This window comes from Emericellopsis atlantica (genome assembly GCF_019669845.1).
Source record: "Emericellopsis atlantica unplaced genomic scaffold F5Z01scaffold_9, whole genome shotgun sequence".
In the NCBI taxonomy this organism is placed as follows: Eukaryota; Fungi; Ascomycota; class Sordariomycetes; order Hypocreales; family Bionectriaceae; genus Emericellopsis; species Emericellopsis atlantica.
In genome coordinates this window covers 346,448-363,550 of record NW_025764711.1, presented here as the reverse complement: position 1 = coordinate 363,550, position 17,103 = coordinate 346,448, and the positions used below count along the sequence as shown (strand labels likewise).

General features: G+C 58.2%; 8 protein-coding genes across 8 annotated transcripts; 4 read left to right on the top strand and 4 right to left on the bottom strand.

Moving 5' to 3' along the window:
- Positions 1–485: 485 nt before the first annotated feature.
- F5Z01DRAFT_672930 (uncharacterized protein) lies at positions 486–1,377 on the bottom strand (the record flags this gene model as incomplete). The annotated part of the gene is made up of 2 exons (XM_046264874.1): positions 486–794; positions 856–1,377. The coding sequence occupies 2 exons, from the start codon at positions 1,375–1,377 to the stop codon at positions 486–488; spliced, it is 831 nt and encodes a 276-aa protein (XP_046119549.1).
- Positions 1,378–2,258: 881 nt separating this feature from the next.
- F5Z01DRAFT_619939 (major facilitator superfamily domain-containing protein) lies at positions 2,259–3,823 on the top strand (the record flags this gene model as incomplete). The annotated part of the gene is made up of 3 exons (XM_046261117.1): positions 2,259–2,461; positions 2,523–3,204; positions 3,278–3,823. The coding sequence occupies 3 exons, from the start codon at positions 2,259–2,261 to the stop codon at positions 3,821–3,823; spliced, it is 1,431 nt and encodes a 476-aa protein (XP_046119548.1).
- A 516-nt stretch (positions 3,824–4,339) lies between these two features.
- Positions 4,340–6,988, top strand: F5Z01DRAFT_651686 (Melibiase-domain-containing protein). Its single transcript, XM_046263237.1, has 2 exons — positions 4,340–4,506; positions 4,589–6,988. The coding sequence occupies exons 1-2, from the start codon at positions 4,482–4,484 to the stop codon at positions 6,736–6,738; spliced, it is 2,175 nt and encodes a 724-aa protein (XP_046119547.1). The 5' UTR covers positions 4,340–4,481; the 3' UTR covers positions 6,739–6,988.
- Positions 6,981–8,305, top strand: F5Z01DRAFT_550045 (uncharacterized protein). Its single transcript, XM_046260607.1, has 2 exons — positions 6,981–7,856; positions 7,911–8,305. The coding sequence occupies exons 1-2, from the start codon at positions 7,105–7,107 to the stop codon at positions 8,260–8,262; spliced, it is 1,104 nt and encodes a 367-aa protein (XP_046119546.1). The 5' UTR covers positions 6,981–7,104; the 3' UTR covers positions 8,263–8,305.
- Positions 8,104–10,056, bottom strand: F5Z01DRAFT_550060 (uncharacterized protein). The gene has a single exon (XM_046260608.1). It carries the CDS (start codon positions 9,833–9,835, stop codon positions 8,348–8,350), a length of 1,488 nt encoding a protein of 495 aa, XP_046119545.1. The 5' UTR covers positions 9,836–10,056; the 3' UTR covers positions 8,104–8,347.
- Positions 10,057–10,340: 284 nt separating this feature from the next.
- On the top strand, positions 10,341–11,810 carry F5Z01DRAFT_672925 (uncharacterized protein; the record flags this gene model as incomplete). The annotated part of the gene is made up of 1 exon (XM_046264873.1): positions 10,341–11,810. One exon carries the CDS (start codon positions 10,341–10,343, stop codon positions 11,808–11,810), a length of 1,470 nt encoding a protein of 489 aa, XP_046119544.1.
- A 20-nt stretch (positions 11,811–11,830) lies between these two features.
- F5Z01DRAFT_550038 (uncharacterized protein) lies at positions 11,831–13,189 on the bottom strand. Its single transcript, XM_046260606.1, has one exon. The coding sequence runs from the start codon at positions 12,925–12,927 to the stop codon at positions 11,851–11,853; it is 1,077 nt and encodes a 358-aa protein (XP_046119543.1). The 5' UTR covers positions 12,928–13,189; the 3' UTR covers positions 11,831–11,850.
- Positions 13,190–14,160: 971 nt separating this feature from the next.
- Positions 14,161–16,188, bottom strand: F5Z01DRAFT_550105 (acyltransferase 3). The gene is made up of 2 exons (XM_046260609.1): positions 15,788–16,188; positions 14,161–15,645 (listed from the first exon to the last, which is right to left on the bottom strand). Exons 1-2 carry the CDS (start codon positions 15,824–15,826, stop codon positions 14,368–14,370), a joined length of 1,317 nt encoding a protein of 438 aa, XP_046119542.1. The 5' UTR covers positions 15,827–16,188; the 3' UTR covers positions 14,161–14,367.
- Positions 16,189–17,103: the final 915 nt, after the last annotated feature.

The window sequence follows — 17,103 nt, the reverse complement described above, 5'->3', positions numbered from 1 at the left end:
TCAATCTTTCAGCTCGAAAATTTAGCGATCAAGATGGATGCCGTCTCGTGCTCATGCAAGAAGTTAGAACCTTCACCAGCATCGCATGACTCGCCACAGTTTGGTTCCTCCGCGGCAGTGGTCTGAACAGAGTCCAACAGAGTCCAGTCTCACCATCAGCCATTGGTAATTTCGCCTACCCTAAGCACTTGCTTCATTCTGTCGAGATCAAGTCAAAGCTCTCTCAAAACTTTCAAGTTGATTTTATTCGACCTTTGTATACATTCCAAGATTACATGTGCTTCTTTGTCTTCGGTGATCGGCATTGATGAGCCAAGCCTGTTGCCTTTCCTAACGCCTATAACACAAACACCGGTTGACCTGTGAAACAAAATTACCACAGGAGTGTCAAATCAAACCCGAGGTACATTCAGTGTTCAGTTAATGTGATGATTGTAATTCACTATGCTTCCAGAAACGCCACCCATGCCCTGTGTCTTACTACCCTACCACGCACCGACAATACCCGCAATGGGTATATCAATGCCCGTCGTGTAAGTCGCCGTCTCACTCAGCAGGTAGACGTATGCGCCACCCAACTCCTGCGGCAGCGCAAGGCGAGGCATGCCGCCGTAATACTTCATCTTGGTGTCCCAGTCCGACGACCGCTCGACATAGTATGTCAGCGCCGTCTTGACAAAACCGGGTGAGATGGAGTTGACGCGGATGCCGTACTGCGCCCATTCCATGGCGAGCGTGTGCGTCATGTTGCGCACAGCGCCCTTTGTGGCACCGTAAGGCGCTGAAGGAGCAGCCTATTGCATCTTGTCAGCGCTATGTAGAAAAAAAAAAAAAAAAAAACGACGTCAGATATACCCTGTTCGGCCTGTAGGAGGTCATGGAGGCCGTGAAGACGATGCTCCCCTTGCACCCGAGCTTGATGAACATCCTGGCCGCAGCCGTCGCGCAGTTCCACGCGCCAAAGACATTCAGCTTGAACAGCCTCTCCACCTGCTCCATGGAGAACTCGAGCGCAGGCTGGTGCTTGGTAGCGCCGGCATTGGCGACCATGCCATCGAAGCGGCCCTTGGCCTCGACAATGGCGTCGAGCGCCGCTGCGACGCTGTTCTCGTCGGTCACGTCGCAGTGCTGGAAGGCAAGCTTGCCAGGCTGCTGCTTCAGAAGACCTTGAAAGGGCTCACCGGGCTCGGAGACGTCGAGCGAGTAGACGCAGGCGGCGCCATTGGCCAGGCAGACCTCGGCGATGCCCAGCCCGATGCCCTGGTTTGCGCCGGTGATGGCGATGACCTTGTCCTTGAGACTGATGGACCAGTCGTGGCCGGGCTGCGGGAGCGTGCTGAGAGGCAGCGAGCCGGTCTCATCTGCGGCGGGACTCATTGTGAACTGCGAAGAAGGGAATGGGTATGAAGGAATGAGGCAGAGAGCAAGGAAGATGGCGGTTGTTGAGAGGACACCTGCGACATTGCAGACGCACCATTTAAGTAAGATGGCCATTCCAACGCAGAAATGCAGTTCCACAAATCTCACGTTCAAGAGTTTCTAGGCCATTGACTTTGCCGACATGATCCGCGCATCATGGTGGTGCTGAAGCCGCGAGACGCAAGAATGTGTTTGTGAGGCGCGGCAAAGTATCATGAGCCTCGTCTCGGGGCACCTCAAGACGTCGGCAATCTTCCGCCACGTGGAGAAGTCCACCACTGTCGGACAGGGATATCGCGCGTCGAGACCACGGCATGTTTTCTCGCTAACATGAATGTGGTCTAGTCCTGAGGCCCACGCCCTGCCCTCGTGTCCTCGCCTCCCGAGTCCTCACCATCCCCGCGACCCCTCGACGCTAGGACGAGAATTTGACTCATGCGTGGATCACCACACCCCGCGGGGATTGTTCCCCGTCGAGAGGGCACAATGCGGGTGAGAGACCTACCAAAGGCACCCTCGCGGCTGGAGGGAAGCAGGGTCGATTTGCCGGCCTCACTTACATCACGCCCAGTGACCCAGTCCCTCCCCCCTCGCCAGACGGCTCTCCCGGCGCTCGGGTCCTCCAATTGTGCTAGACAGATGCCGGGCAGGCTCTCGTTTCGGGGGCTGGCACGAACAACATCCCATCTTTGACGAGCACATTGATCATTGTCACCTTGGGGACCAACTACTTAAGCATCATGCGCCGCGCCTTGGGCTCCCTCGTCACAGAGAGGCCTCGCATCTCTCACCATCCTCCAGACTCCGGCCCCTTGCCCAAGACACCCTTTTCAGACAGAATGGCCCCTGACGCTGCCACCGTGGAGAAGCACGACTACCACGAGCACGACACTGTGGTCATGAAGGAACACACGGCCTCGTCCGAGATGGACGAGTACGTGCCCGACACGGAGGCGGAGAAGAAGCTCGTGCGCAAGATTGACATGTTCCTCCTGCCCATGATGTGGATCATGTATCTGCTTTCGTACATGGATCGAACCAAGTACGTTCTCCTCGAACGAGGACACACAAGGAAAAGGACAAACTGACAGAAACCAAAACAGCATCGGCAACGCCCGTATCGCCGGCATGGCAGATGATCTAAACCTCGACTCGAACCGCTACTCCGTCGTCCTGGTCGTCTTCTTTGTCGGCTACGTCGTCTTCGAGGTGCCCTCCAACATGGTCCTCGTGCGCGTGCGCCCTTCCCACTACCTCGCCACCATCATGTTCCTCTGGGGCGGCGTCACCATTGGCATGGCCTTTACGCCCAGCTACGAGGTGCTGATCGGCATGCGCATACTCATGGGCATCCTCGAGTCCGGCTTCGCGCCGGGCATCCTGCTGCTGCTGTCCTCGTGGTACAAGCGCGAGGAGCAGAGCAAGCGCTTCGCCGTCTACATCTCGGCCGCCATCCTGTCGGGCGCCTTTGGCGGTCTGCTGGCCGGGTCCATCACCAGCGGTCTGGACGGCGCGCACGGCAAGGCCGGCTGGCGGTGGCTGTTTGTCGTCGAGGGCGCGGCGACCATGGGCGTCGCGCTGATCGCGGCCTTTATCCTGCCTGACTTTCCCGCGACGACGGCGCGCTGGAAGTTTAGCGACGAGGAGAAGCAGCTTGCCATCAAGCGTCTGCAGTACGACAACGCGCGCGTGAATGGGGATGGCGAGAGTCGAATGGGCCACTGGCAAGCGCTCAGAATCAGCTTGACTAGCTGGCGTACGTGGCTGTTTGTCGTCGGCTACATGGTAAGGACAGCCCTCCATTTCATTGCATGACGGTCAGAAGAACGAGTCGCTAATAACCGGGCGTGATCAACAGGCTGTCGTCGGATCGTCCACACTCTCCTACTTCTATCCGACTCTGGTCCGTGGCCTTGGCTACGAGGCGACTGCCGCGCAGTACATGACGATCCCCATCTTTGGCGTCGCCTTTGTGTTCACGGCGATCACGGGTGTCCTGGCCGACAGGAACACCAAGTATCGTGGCCTCATGCTGACGGGCTGGATGACGGTGGCCATGCTGTGCTCCATTGTCATCTGTGCCGTGTACAACTTCAAGGCGCGGTACGCGCTGCTGGTGATCATGGCGTCGGGTCTGTGGGCGTCCAACGGCCTGTCCCTGTCCTACGCGTCCGTCTCGTTTGGCGACATGGAGCGTGAGGTCAAGGCCATCTCGCTGGCCCTCGTCAACGCCATGGGCAATCTGGCCCAGATCTACGGCGCGTACCTGTTCCCCAACGACGACGAGCCCAAGTACCTCATGGGGTTTGGTGTCATCAGCGGGCTTTGCTTGACGGGTGTCGTGTCGTATTTCTCGCTCTGGTATACCTTTCGGCGCATGGGCAAGGCTGCAGGCAGTCCATGACGTAGAGTGTGAGGGTATTGGTCGTCGGCTGAGGCTGGTGTGTATGTTAGGAGATATCAAATGGACGGCCCATCGATTTGATGAATGGAGGACCGTAAGATGAATGCAGGCGGATTATGTTGCGTCCCCATGGATCCATAGTCCTTTATTAAGCATAGGCAGCCCACTCCTCCATCACATCCGTAGTGAATCCTGGGGTCTACCGCATTGTCCGCACACTTGGCGTTCCAGTGATCGCCTAACTTACTTTTCCCGTCGTATTCCGCCCTATCGGACCGGTAGGTCGGGGGACACAAGACTGCATGTGCGTGATGTGGGTGGATGGAAGAGAAGGACGCGAGAAGGCCCTCCATCGGAAAAGAAGCGCTTTTGCCTCGCGCTAATCGCCTGGGATGGACACCTAAAGCTGGGTACTCCGCCACTTTTCCGCAGGGCCCCTCGCCGTCGCGGGGTCAATAAAGTGATGGATGGGGAGGAGGTGGAGGTCGGCGTTGTGGAGGAGGACACATGCATGGAGGAGGACACTCCAGTCCTCATGACGCGTTGGGGTCAGGTACAAGTACTGGCGCGTCCCTGGTGAATTAACTATTTTTCATCTGTCTTTTGTATCGCCAATTGCTTGCTTGCTTGCTGCCGTTTCATAGCATTCGTCGTCAAAATGGGTTCTACAGTGGGCGTTTCGCGTGCGTCTCCTCCCCAGCGTCCACGTCTCCAGAAACGAGGACGAGGAAATTTATGTTGCAATTTACTTACTGACAAGCACAGCCATCACCGTCGACGGCACATCCTTCGCTCTCACAGGCCACAACGTCTCCTACCGCTTCCATGTCGACAAGGACACGGGCGACCTCGTCACAGACCACTTTGGAGGCTACGCGCCCGAGGATGGCCTCATCTGCGACCCTGGGCATCCCCAAGGCTGGGCGCCCGCGCTCTCGCGCTCTCGTCGCGAGTTTCCCGACAGCGGTCGCGGCGACTTTCGCACGCCGGCCTTCCAGATCCGCCAGAGCGAGGGCAGCACCGTCAGCGAGTTCAAGTACAAGTCGCACGCGCTGGTGAGCGGCAAGCCCAGCCTCCAGGGTCTGCCCGCGACCTTTGGCAGCGACAGCGATGTCGCCTCCCTCAAAGTCACCCTCGTCGACGAGGTCAGCTCTGTCGAGGCCGAGCTGCTCTACTCCATCTTCCCCAAGTACGATGCCATTGTGCGCAGCGTGACGGTCAAGAACACGGGCCATGACACCATCGTCCTCGACAAGCTCGCCAGTTTCAGCGTCGACTTTCCGTACGAAGACCTCGAAATTATCGAGATGAAGGGTGACTGGGCGCGTGAGGGTCTGCGCGTCCGTCGCAAGGTCGACGTCGGCACGCAGGGCTTCCAGAACAGCACGGGCTTCTCGTCACATCTCCACAACCCCTTCCTGTCGCTCGTCTCGTCCACCACCACCGAGTCGCAGGGCGAGGCGTGGGGCTTCTCGCTCGTTTACACGGGCTCGTTCGCGGCCGACGTCGAAAAGGGCTCCCAGGGCCTGACCCGCGCCATGATCGGTCTCAACCCTGCCATGTTCTCCTGGCCCCTCAAGGCGAGCGAGAGCTTCACATCACCCGAGGTCGTCAGCGTCTACTCCAGCACCGGCCTGGGCGGCATGTCGCGGCAGTACCACCGACTCTTCCGCAAGCACCTGATGAAGAGCAATTTTGCGGAGAAGACGCGCCCCGTCCTCCTCAACAGCTGGGAGGGCACCTACTTTGACATTGACGAGAAGAAGATCACCACCATGGCCCAGTCTGCCGCTGACCTGGGCGTCAAGCTCTTTGTCATGGACGACGGGTGGTTCGGCAACGGCAAGCATGCCCGCATAGACGACCTCGCCGGACTCGGGGACTGGGACGTCAACAAGGACCGCTTCCCCCAAGGCCTCGAGCCCATGGTCGAGAAGATCACCCAGATGAAGGCAGCAGGGACGGACCAGAAACTCCAGTTTGGCATCTGGGTCGAGCCCGAGATGGTCAACCCAAAGTCTGACCTGTACGAGGCGCACCCCGACTGGGCCATCCACGCAGGCCGATACCCCCGTACCGAGCAGCGCCAGCAGCTCATCCTCAACCTCTCCCTCCCCGCGGTGCAAGAGTTCATCATCGACGCCATGACCAAGCTCCTCGAGTCGGCGCCCATCACATACGTCAAGTGGGACCACAACCGTGGCCTGCACGAGGCGCCCTCCCCCAACCTCGACCACGAGTACATGATTGGCATGTACCGCGTCTTCGACACCCTCACATCCAAGTTCCCCGACGTGCTGTGGGAAGGCTGCGCCTCGGGCGGCGGTCGCTTCGACCCGGGCATCCTCCAGTCCTTCCCCCAGTTCTGGACGTCCGACGACACGGACGCCCTTGAGCGCATCGGCATCCAGTTTGGCCACTCCATCGTGTACCCTGCCTCCGCCATGGGCGCGCACATTTCCGCCTGTCCCAACAGCATGACGGGTCGCACCCAATCCGTCACCTTCCGCGCCCACGTCGCCATGATGGGCGGCTCGTTCGGTCTCGAGCTGGACCCCAAGGGTCTCACGGACGACGAGAGGAAGGAGATGCCATCTATTCTGGCGCTGGCCGAAAAGGTGAACCAGACGGTCGTCTCGGGCGATTTCTACCGCCTCGTGCTGCCCGAGGACTCGAACAACCCGGCGGGTCAGTTCATCTCCGAGGACGGGAAGCAGGTCATCCTGTTTGCCTTCCAGACGCGCTGCACCGTCAACTACGCGCAGCCCTGGTTCAGGTTGCAGGGTCTCGATGCGGGCGCCAGGTACAAGATCGGCGAGAAGACGGTGTCGGGGGCCACGCTCATGAACGTTGGTGTGCAGCTGAGGTTTGAGGGTGATTATGACAGTCACGTCGTCATTGCGACGAGGCTGTAAGCGAGTGGATGACATGAAATAGAAATGAATAATGAGAATCCTTAAAGATCACCACCACGTGCAGGATGTTGACCGCATCCTCGCAGAAGTCTGGGACCACGGCCACTGTCACAGCTTGACTTGGTCGAGTTTGGTGAGTGAATAAATGTGCAATGTGAAAGTCCATCTATCACGATCATTAATGAATGCCGCATCCTATGGTGGAGAAGTTCGAGTGGCACTGCATCTTCAGCCGTCCCCTCATGGGGTGTGGAGACTCGACGTGATGCATCATCACCACCCGTTTGCTGGACTCAATCCTGTGCTATCTCGCTGTCGACTACTTTATACCCGTCAAGCGACAATTGCCCATCAAGCGCCGCCGCCATGGCCACGCGCATCGTCAACGTAGGCCTCATCGGCTGCGGCGAGGTCGCCCAGGTCATACACATCCCCAACCTGCTCCATATGAACAGCTTCTTCCGCATCACGCACCTCTGCGATGTCTCGCCCTCCTCGCTCTCGCACTGCGCCGCCAAAATTCCCAACCCCTCCCTCAAGACCACCGCCTCCGCGGACGACCTGTGCGCGGACCCGGAGGTGGAGGTGGTCATGGTCATTAACTCGGACGAGTACCATGCGGAGCACGTCGTCCTCGCGCTGGCACACGACAAGCACGTCCTCATCGAGAAACCTGTCGCCCTCACGATACGCGACGTCCAAAAGGTGATGGATGCTGAGAAGAAGAGCAAGGGCCGCGTCATGGTCGGCTACATGCGTCGCTACGCTACTGTGTTTGAGGACGCTGTTGAGGAGATTGGTGGCATGGACCGGATCGACTACGCACGGGTGCGGGACATTATTGGCTCCAATTCCTTCTTCGTCAATCAGTCTGGCACGTTTCCTATCAAACCCAACGATTTCTCAGCCGAGGACACGCAGGGGAAGAAGCAGCGCGCTGAGGAGCAGGTGAGGACCGCCATGGCCGAAGTGGGCGGCGGTGTGCCTGTGAACGACGAGACGACCCGGATGTGGAGGCTGCTGGGTGGTCTGGGCTCACACGACCTGTCGCTCATGAGGGAAGCCATCGGGATGCCAGACAAGGTGGTGGGCTCGTCGCTCGGGACGCCCTTTTGGAAGTGAGTGGACTTGCTTGACTTGGCCGCCGACTCATGCAGACTAACAAAAGCCAGCGCGCTACTGAAATACCCAACCTTTACTGTCTCCTACGAGTCGGGCATTGACAACATCCCGCGGTTCGACGCGCACATTGAGATCTATAGCGCCAGCAAATCCATCCGGGTGCAGTACGACACGCCGTATGTCAAGGGGCTGCCCATCACGATGCACGTCAGCGAGAACGCCAACGGTGCGTACAAGGAGACGACGATCCGCAAGACGTACGAGGACCCCTACACCATTGAGTTGAGGAAACTGTACGGCATGGTGGTGCGTGGGGACAGCGTCAAGACGACAGTGGCCGATGCGATGGATGATCTGGTGCTGTTCGGTATGATCATGAGACATCACTATGGGACGTCCTGATATCTCAAAAGGAAATTTAGAAATCATGGAGCACTAAAGATGATAGAGATACAAAAACGACATAAAAGGACACGACTTTCCAAGATCAACGAACCTCCAGCCCCTGCAGCGGATCCGTCGTTCTGGCCAGGAACAAGTCCTTGACGAAATTCCGCCTGGGCGCCCACACGCCCGTGCCCCCCTTTGGCATGTCCTTGGCGCCCTTGTGCACGTACGAGGACGACAGCGGCAGAAGCGGCTGGGTCTCCATCGTGGTCCTCTCGAGATGCGTGCCTCGCGGCGTGACTACGCGGATCCCCTTCTTCCTCATCCCGTGCCAGAGCCGCGTCAGGAAGATGGCTGTCGCCTCCGCGCCCAGCGTCCAGGACGCATTCGCGTAGCCCATCACAAACGCAAGGTTGGGCGCGTCTTGCAGCATGGCTCCCTTGAACGTGAACTTGCTGGGCGCGTCCAGCGGCTGCCCGTCAATGGTCAGCGCCATGCCGCCCGCAAACAGTAGCTTCAGACCCGTCGCGGCGACGATAATGTCCGGCCTTAATGTCTTCCCGCTGTGCAGCCTGATTGCGTTGTCCGTCACCTGCTCGATGGTATCTGTCACGATATCCGCCTTGGTGGACCGCAGGGCCGCAAAGAAGTCGCCATCCGGGCATAGACACATGCGCTGGTCCCAGGGGTTGTATCGAGGTTTGAAGTGCGGCTCAAAGGGGTAGTTGGCTGGCAACTGCGCCATGGTGCGTGCCTTGATGAACCTCTTTGCTGCGCGGGGGAACCATTGACAGAAGAAGTACGTGACATTGCTAAAGGCCATGAACCGGAGGCGCTGGATTCGACTCATGACCGCGGTGGGGAGCAAAGCCCACAGACACCTCATCAGGATGCTTTGACTCGACGCCATGCTGATGAGGTAACTGGGGCTGCGCTGTAGCATGGTCACCTTCCTCGCGTCTTCGGCCATGCTGGGCACGAGGGTGATGGCGGTGGCCCCCGAGCCGATCACGACGACGTTCTTGTTGACATAGTCCAGATCCTGGGGCCAGTGCTGGGGTCGAATGACAGGTCCCTTGAAATCCTGGATCCCTGGGATGATCGTCTCCAGGGGTTGTTCGTAGTTGTAGTACCCTGTTCCCAGGACGAGGAACTTGGTTTCGTAGAGTACCTCTTCCTCTTCTTCGTGTTCATGTTCTTTCGCCCCCTCGTGGATCTTGCGGACTCGTAATGTCCAGCGCTCAGCCTGCGAATTCCAGTCTGCCGCGACGACCTTTTGGTGATAGCGGATCTTCTTGTCAATCCCTTCCTTGGCCGCCGACTCGTTGAGGTACGCCCAGATGTTGGGCCCCTGCCTGATAGGCTTCGTGCCCTTCCATGGGTTCCACGAGAAGCCAAAGGTGAAGACGTCCGAGTCGGATCGAATGCCGGGGTATTGGAACAAATCCCAGGTTCCGCCCAGACGACCCCGACCCTCGAGAATGGCGTAGGTCGTGTTAACGGGCCCGCGCGCCTGCAGGTAGTACGCCGTGTTGATCCCTGAGATGCCTGCACCGACGATGATGACATCGAGCTTTTCGGTGGCCATTGTGCTGTAGAATAAATCAATATGAAGCAATGTACAAGAAGTCCGTCCAGCTGGGAGCCGCCTCTACACACCACGCTTCATATTTACGCCCAGCGGGAGCCGGTCGGTCGGCTCAACTCGACTCTCCCTCGACGGAACGATGGTACGCCACATGATCTACTTGTGCCTATGTCACCATCTCGTTCCATCGATCTTCAAGATTGCATGCATACCGAGGCCCATACACTCCGATGATCCGACCCTACAGGCGGCTCCCAAAGGGGCAAGATATCGCCGACCCCAGAATCCAGATCGACATTCCCCGCCCTCCCCATGCAGCCCTCGCAAGCTTCGCAAGCCCATCCATGCACATCTCTCGCTGAGCGTAGCCTCGGCACGCATCTTCTAGCTCTGGCTTCGCCCCGCAATCGACATTTGACGGCATCTGCACTCTGCAAAGGGTATGAAGGCTGCGGCAGCTGCCCGGACAGTGGTTCTAGTCCTTTGCGTGGGTGACACCGCGACGATGCCGTCTGTCGCCTGTGATCGCTGCTCGAAACGCAAGGAAAAGTGTCTCGTTGACAAGGACAAGAAGTCGTGTCAGAGATGTGAGCAGCAAAAGGTCGCCTGCCTCTTTGAGAGGCGTCCCAAACGCATTGGACGCCGACCGACCGCCAAACCATTGCCCTATGGACTCGTCGACATTTTGAACCTGGATGATGCATATGCGCAAGAGGAACCACAACAACCACAACAAGTTGCTCCTGTCTCGCCGCCGGCGACCAGTGTCACGACACCTTCGCCATTCCTCGACCCCCTATCGCCAGCATGGCCCGTGGGCAGACAGCACACTCTGCCACCAGACACAACCCCACGAGCTCTGGTGCACGCTGTCCTTCATGACAAGGACATGTTCTACACCTTTCACGCCGATTTCATGATCGGCTCCTCCTTCGCGCCCGCCTTCCAGCGAGCCATCCAGTCCATCGCCCACTCCGCCGATGCCATTGTGCTCAGCGCCTACCAGACCGTCTTCACGCTCTGGGACCTGGAGCATCAGCGCATCCGGCCCCTGGGCGAGGTAGACATCTCGGCTGGGCGAGACTGCCTGCGTGTCCTGCAGAACGCGAACACGGTCAAGCCCGAGGATGCGGCCGCCATCCTCATGGTGGGCCAGATACTGCTCGTGTACCACATTGCCACCATATGCACCTCGGCGCAGCCTATCCTGCGCAGTGCGCTGCTGGCCGTCAAGTCATACTACGGTGACCTGCTGGAGCAAGAAAGCCTCGATCCCATCACCGTCACGCCCGTCTGGATTGACACGGTCGAGTCCTTGGTCCGGCGGGAGATCCCCATTGTAAACGTGGCCACGTGTGACCGCTTCATTGTCGACCGGCAGCTGGGGCTCTGTTGGACGTTACTGCCCCTTCTGCACAAGCTGTGCGAGTGCAGTGCGCGCTCCAAGGCTTTTGGGGCCCTGTTCACGGCGGCTGCCTATGGTCCCCTCGAGGACGATGTCGACGATGCATTCTCCGAGGTCGAGGCGCAAATACGAGCCTGGGAGCCAAAACCGCCCGTCTGGTTCTACACCTCGTTCACGCCAATGGAGACGGCCGCCATGCTCCTCCAGGCAAGGGTCTATCGCCGTGCAGCCCTGCTCATCATCCATCGCCTGCGTTATCCGCTCGGGGTCCGGGATGAGCCGGTCGCGGGCGATGCGCACATGATCGTCGCCGAGATCTCTGGCTTCATGGCTTGGGCACCGCCCGAGATGAAAGGCTTACCCGTCGCGTTTCCACTCCTCGTCGCCATGTTGGAGGTGAAGGGGCTGGGTATGAACATTGTGCCCCAGCTGGCGTCCTTTTCGAGACATCCTCGTCATGGGGTCGACTTTGTTCGGTTTGTTGACCTTGTCTGGGCTGCGCGCGAGGGGGGCTTCCGAGGATTATGGTTTGATCTAGCGACGAACTTTGAGATGCCTGTACTTCCATAGTAGTAGTTGTATTGTGAAACTATGTCCTCGTCTTCTCTGCTCAGTGCTCATTCTTGTACATGGCTGACGAATCCTTCCCCGCCACGTCCCTCAACGTCTCCTGCATCCAGGAAGGTAGCCCGCGCACCACGCTGATCCAACTCGTCTCTGCTGGGGCGAACACATGTCCCCCCTTTCCGCTAAAAATCTGCTTGAGCACGGGACGGGCAACATCCTCCGGCCCCAGCATCTTCCCCTGAGTCTTGCGGATGCGGTCGCCAAACGGAGCCGTCAGGTTGGTGTCGACCCACATGGGATGCACACTCGTCGTCAAGACGCCCGCGGCACGATGGATATGCTTGATCTCCGCCTTGAGGGCCTCGTTGAACGCGAGCGCGCCCGACTTGGTGGCTGAGTAGTGCGCGGCGGTCGGGACGGCGACGTACGAGGCCATGCTGGCGACGGTGATAATGTGGCCCTTATCCTTGAGGATCATGTTGGGCATGAACTCCTTGGTCGTGTACCACAGGCTCATGAGGTTGACGCCCATGATCTTCTTCAGGAATTCGTCGGGCGTGTCGAGGATGGAAGTGCTGTTGACGATGCCGGCGTTGTTGATGAGGATAGACGGATGGCCGATGCGCCGACGAATGTCGTCCGCCGCCGCCCTGACCTCGTCCGGTACTGTGATATCACACTTCCAGTACTTGACCGTCGAGATCTTGGCCAGGTCCTCGGGCAGAGGCGCCACGTCCAGGATGGCCACCTGCACGCCTCGCGCGACGAGACCGTCGACGATGCTCCTGCCGATGCCCATGCATCCTCCCGTGACGACGGCGAGCTCGCTCTGCCAATGCCACGTGGACCTCGTGCTGAAGCTCCAGTTGTTGAGTGCGGCCGCGCTCAGCCAGCGGTTCACCAGCCTCACGACACCCAGGGCCAGGAAGATCTTGAGCACATTGCGCGCCTGGGGCGTGCCAAGGTAGTAGTGCAGCTTAGCTGGGTCGATGAAATGGGCCAGCATCTCCCTCGGTACGCGGTCGAGAAGGATGAGCAGCGCCGCGGGCAGCGCGGGCTGCAGCGCAATCGATTTGAAGGCGCTGATGCCGAGCGTGGTGAGTTCGGCGGGTTTAGGCATTCTGGGTGGTTGCTGTAGATGGCTTCAAAAATTCAAGTAGGGAACGACAAGTTGGTTAGTCGGTGTATTCCGCTCGAGGGACCTCTCCTACTTATGATAGAGCGGGAAAATCGCTCGCTTCCAGGTCAACTTTTGATCTTCATGGCGAGGCTCGCAAGCTTCGCAAGCCCTCTCCCAGAAGATGGATAGTTTCCAAGCTCCATGCGGACCTCGCTCTTCCAACGGACCCAGGCGATCGCCTCGGACTTGGGGATTGGGGTAACCCAGCGAGAATCCTTGGCCGGTACGTACGTAGATCCGCCTCTCTCTCCAACCTCCACGTCGGCGAATTCTTTCCCAACTCGGCTGTCTGTGAGCCTAGGCCCAGGCCACCTCCCCATGGTGTGGCTCGCATTATCGCATACAACTTGAAGTCGACAGGTCAACTACCCCAGATCTGGCTTTTGCTGGTTGGCACGCACTCGACATGTTATTGTACAGTACGTGCAAGTTCTACTAGATCAAGGGAGGCGCTTAAGCAGACATGGAGCCTGCTCGTTCACAGAGGCACGTATGCGTGATCCAGTCGGCCACGGTTTCAAGTTTAATTCAACACCGAGTGTCTGTTGGTTGCATCCGGCTGCACGGCTTGCTGTACGATGACAACACCAAGTTACTCAAGCCGTGTCCGAGGGCGGACAACCAAATGATACAATGGGACCTTTTTGACAACGCGACTCGCGACACGATCCTCGTGCGCAATTTTGGGCTTTTCCAGAAGCCTAGAGACGCTGGGAATGCAGGCCGTTGCTGACCGCTGGCCTCTCCGCGTCGAGGTATTCCCAGCTGCCTTCAAGTTACCTCGAGCACCTGATTTCACGCAACTTCAATCCGCTTCCCTGTCTAAGGGATGAATGTAGGGTAGGCTAGAGCCGGCTCACTTGGACGTCCGGAGGCGAAAGTGGAAGAATGTCTGCCATACCTGCCGCAATAGCTGCGCGCATGGAGCAATTGTACGAGAACAGGAACGAAGGCACAGAGACAAACGCTACCCTGCACTGTCGTTATGTCTGACGAGGAAATGCTTGCCCGATGTTCGTGCGCGTACGCGGATACCTCATATCGCGGCGTATCGTCCGTCGATGGGTCGAATCTTAGCACTCGATTGGGTAATTGCGTCGATCCGGGGAACGGGCGGCCTCAGTCAGAACCTGGCCAATCGCTTACAGGAAAGAATCCTGAACAGGAAGAAAATATATTCAGCAACGAAAACAATTGAAAGTCTGTCACCCTCAGCTTCTTCCGAGTATCAACCCGCTTGCTACTTGTACGTCCAGATCGCAGGATCCATGAGCCGCTTCCATGCCAAAGTAAATCCAAAGGTCCTCGATTATATGATACAAATTAATATCCAAGACGCCGCTAGTCTCAAGCTATATCCCGCATTACACAATGTGCTGATTATGAACGGTGCTGTCCCTGCTGAGACTGGGGCAGCAATGGAGGGGCCTTTTCGTTCTGGTTCTCCTTGATGACGCCGACCATGCGCTCCGAAACCCGCGCGCAGAACGCATCCACATGGGTCGTCCAGAGATACGCCGAGCCGTAGGTGAGTGCGAAATACAAGGGCAGAACCATGAAGAGGCGGAACGGGCTGTCAAAGACGAGATGCGGCTCGCCCTCGGCGGGGACCGCAATGCCGTAGATCATCCAGCAGAGCACCGAGCGGAGGATCTGGTTGTGGAGGAGGTATACGGCGAACGACATGCGGCCGAGGAAGAGGAAGAATCTGTTGGCGAGAATGCCGCGGGCCATGGGCGAGAGGTGCAGTCCCACCACGATGATGTCGAGTCCGATGCCGGATGCGAAGCGAGGAAAGTCGGGGCTCGCGGGGAGGATCGACTCGAGGAATTTGTGGAGGGAGTCGGACCACGGCTGCCACTCAGAGTGCTTGTCGGGAAGCGAGGCGACGAAGAGCCCGACGACGAGGAAGAAGATGGACAGGGCGCCACGCATGGAGCTGTTTGAGGACATGGCCTGCAGCTTGCTGAACGAGCCAGGGTCGAGGTTCTGCAGATCGGCCATGAAGGCGCCAAAGAAGAACTGCATGCCGAAGAAGGGGTCGTTGCACGCCCAGCGGAACAGGGTAAGCGCCAGGGCAATGGCCATGCGCCACTTCTGCTGGACGTAGGCGGTCGCGATGAGGAAGATGTAGACCCAGAAGGCACCCTTGAGGATGGGCATCATGGTCCAGAGCTCTGCTCCGTATTCACTTTGGCCATGCGTCCACACGTTGAGCAGGTCCTTGAACGCGGCACCGAGGGCGAGGAAGATGTTGTCGCGCTGGCGGGGGCTCGTCTCGGGCAGTCCGTACCCGTCGCAGTGGTTCGCAATGAGGAAGGCGCCCATCTGGGTCGCGATGCAGCTGATGAGGATGATGATGGCGACGGGAAGCACGAGTCGAGGGACACGACGGATGGCGGATCGGCTCATCGAGGTAAAGGCAACGGTCTGGGTACCCGAGTTGAAGTTCTTAACCGGCTTGAGGGCGCAGACATAGCCGGTGACGAGGCAGAAGATGGCGACGCCGATGCGGCCCTGGATAAGGACGCGGAAGTAGGGCAGCTGCAGCAGGACGGGGGCGGCCTTTGCATCACTTGCGGGCCAGAGCAGGTACGTGAACCAGCCAGCCGAGATGTGCTTGATCACGACGAGCGCAGAGGCTACGCCTCGAAGGCCCTGGGAGGAAGTGTTAGCATATACCCTCTCTATGTTCTTTGTGTCTCGTGTGGTGCTCGGGTGAGACATGTGGGTAGCGTTTGTGTGACCACGGCCTCGCGAGACATGGGGAAAGTTCTTAGGGAGTTGCGCCAGCACTTACGTCAACCCATTTGACGTTGCCCTCGTCTCCGATAGCCATGGTGAGGGTGGGATGTCGGTCGGAATATAAAGTTTAAGCTTATTGTATCGTGGTCGGGGTTCGAGGATCCGGCCGAAAGGAGTGGACGAAGAGGACGGGACGGAGGAGTATCGTAAAGAGTGTAGCGAAGGTGAAGCTTTCGCAGGCTGGTTGCTCACTGTTGGCACCAGGTCGGCAGTGAGACTGTCTCAAGATATTCCACAGCAAGCGCGGACGTCCAGTCGAGACAGGACGATGGAAGGACCGAGGACAAAGGATCAGAGCAAGGAAATGCAACAAGAGGCCAGAAGCAACAGAATTAGCAGAGGTGAGGGACAGGACAGGTTAGGAGTGAAGACTGGAGACAAGAGGTCAAAGGATCAAAAGTGAGTGGGTGAGTCTCCCGTCGTCGAAGATCCAGTCGGTCTTGCTGCTCTTGCCCGAAACCCGCATCTTTGTCGGAGCCGCTGTGCAGTAGCCACTGCAGTGGCCCCTAGGCCTAGCGTGAGCGGCAGCCTCCACTGTCCACTGTCCAATCCTCAGTGCAGGCAGGCTCTGGAAAAAAATTCAAAAGGGGTCTGGATGCCCCTCTGCCGGCCGAGAAAGGGGTCCAGGGGCAGGCAGCGGCGATTGGGGACTGGGGCAGCCCCAAGGGCCCAAGCCAGATGCGTATGTTTTATAGTAGATCTCCGACGTATCCTCGTATTCTCACACGCAAGCTGGGATTGTGCATTTGGCGACACAAATGGCGTGCGAGCCTAACACGCGTCAACACAGGTCTTGTGCTCAAAGGGTTTCAAGTTCCACCACGCTTATCTCAGGTGCAGATTCAGAAGAGCGATGTGGATCGAACGCCCATCCTAGATTCCTAGGCGGTGCGAAGTCATTCGTTCCCCAATCCCGCTCTACATGCGCGAGGCTAAGAAAGCGTCAGGGGCGCGATACGCACCAGGCCTGGCTAAGCTAGACTGGGTAGATCATGCACCAACTTTCGACGAAATCCTAGCCTCAGGAGTGGAGGAGGGGGTCGGTCGCGTTTCAGAGCAGGTCTCTCAGGGGCGCCTTGCGGCCAGTTCCTGGGCAGCTTGAAGCGATTCCAACTTTATTTCTCATCGATTAAAGACTCGTAACGGGAAGGTTAATAATGTTAGGCGTTATTGAGTTTTAACGTTGTCGTTATGCCTAGGAACCTAATAAAGTGGTGAGTCGCCGTACATGTGCTGCCGCGCGGCTTTACGGCAGGCCCACCCTTCCTTTCATCAGAATGCTGCAATCCTCCTGCGCCGAAATACATCATA

Excerpts from the sequence above, each read along its gene's own strand:
- F5Z01DRAFT_651686 (XM_046263237.1), top strand. The coding sequence starts at position 4,482 with ATGGGTTCTACAGTGGGCGTTTCGC. Across the intron at positions 4,507-4,588 it reads TTCTACAGTGGGCGTTTCGC|CCATCACCGTCGACGGCACA; the intron begins GTGCGTCTCCTC and ends TGACAAGCACAG.
- F5Z01DRAFT_550045 (XM_046260607.1), top strand. The coding sequence starts at position 7,105 with ATGGCCACGCGCATCGTCAACGTAGGCCTCATCGGCTGCGGCGAGGTC. Across the intron at positions 7,857-7,910 it reads CTCGGGACGCCCTTTTGGAA|CGCGCTACTGAAATACCCAA; the intron begins GTGAGTGGACTT and ends AACAAAAGCCAG.
- F5Z01DRAFT_550060 (XM_046260608.1), bottom strand. The coding sequence starts at position 9,835 with ATGGCCACCGAAAAGCTCGATGTCATCATCGTCGGTGCAGGCATCTCA.
- F5Z01DRAFT_550038 (XM_046260606.1), bottom strand. The coding sequence starts at position 12,927 with ATGCCTAAACCCGCCGAACTCACCACGCTCGGCATCAGCGCCTTCAAA.
- F5Z01DRAFT_550105 (XM_046260609.1), bottom strand. The coding sequence starts at position 15,826 with ATGGCTATCGGAGACGAGGGCAACGTCAAATGGGTTGAC. Across the intron at positions 15,646-15,787 it reads GCAACGTCAAATGGGTTGAC|GGCCTTCGAGGCGTAGCCTC; the intron begins GTAAGTGCTGGC and ends ACTTCCTCCCAG.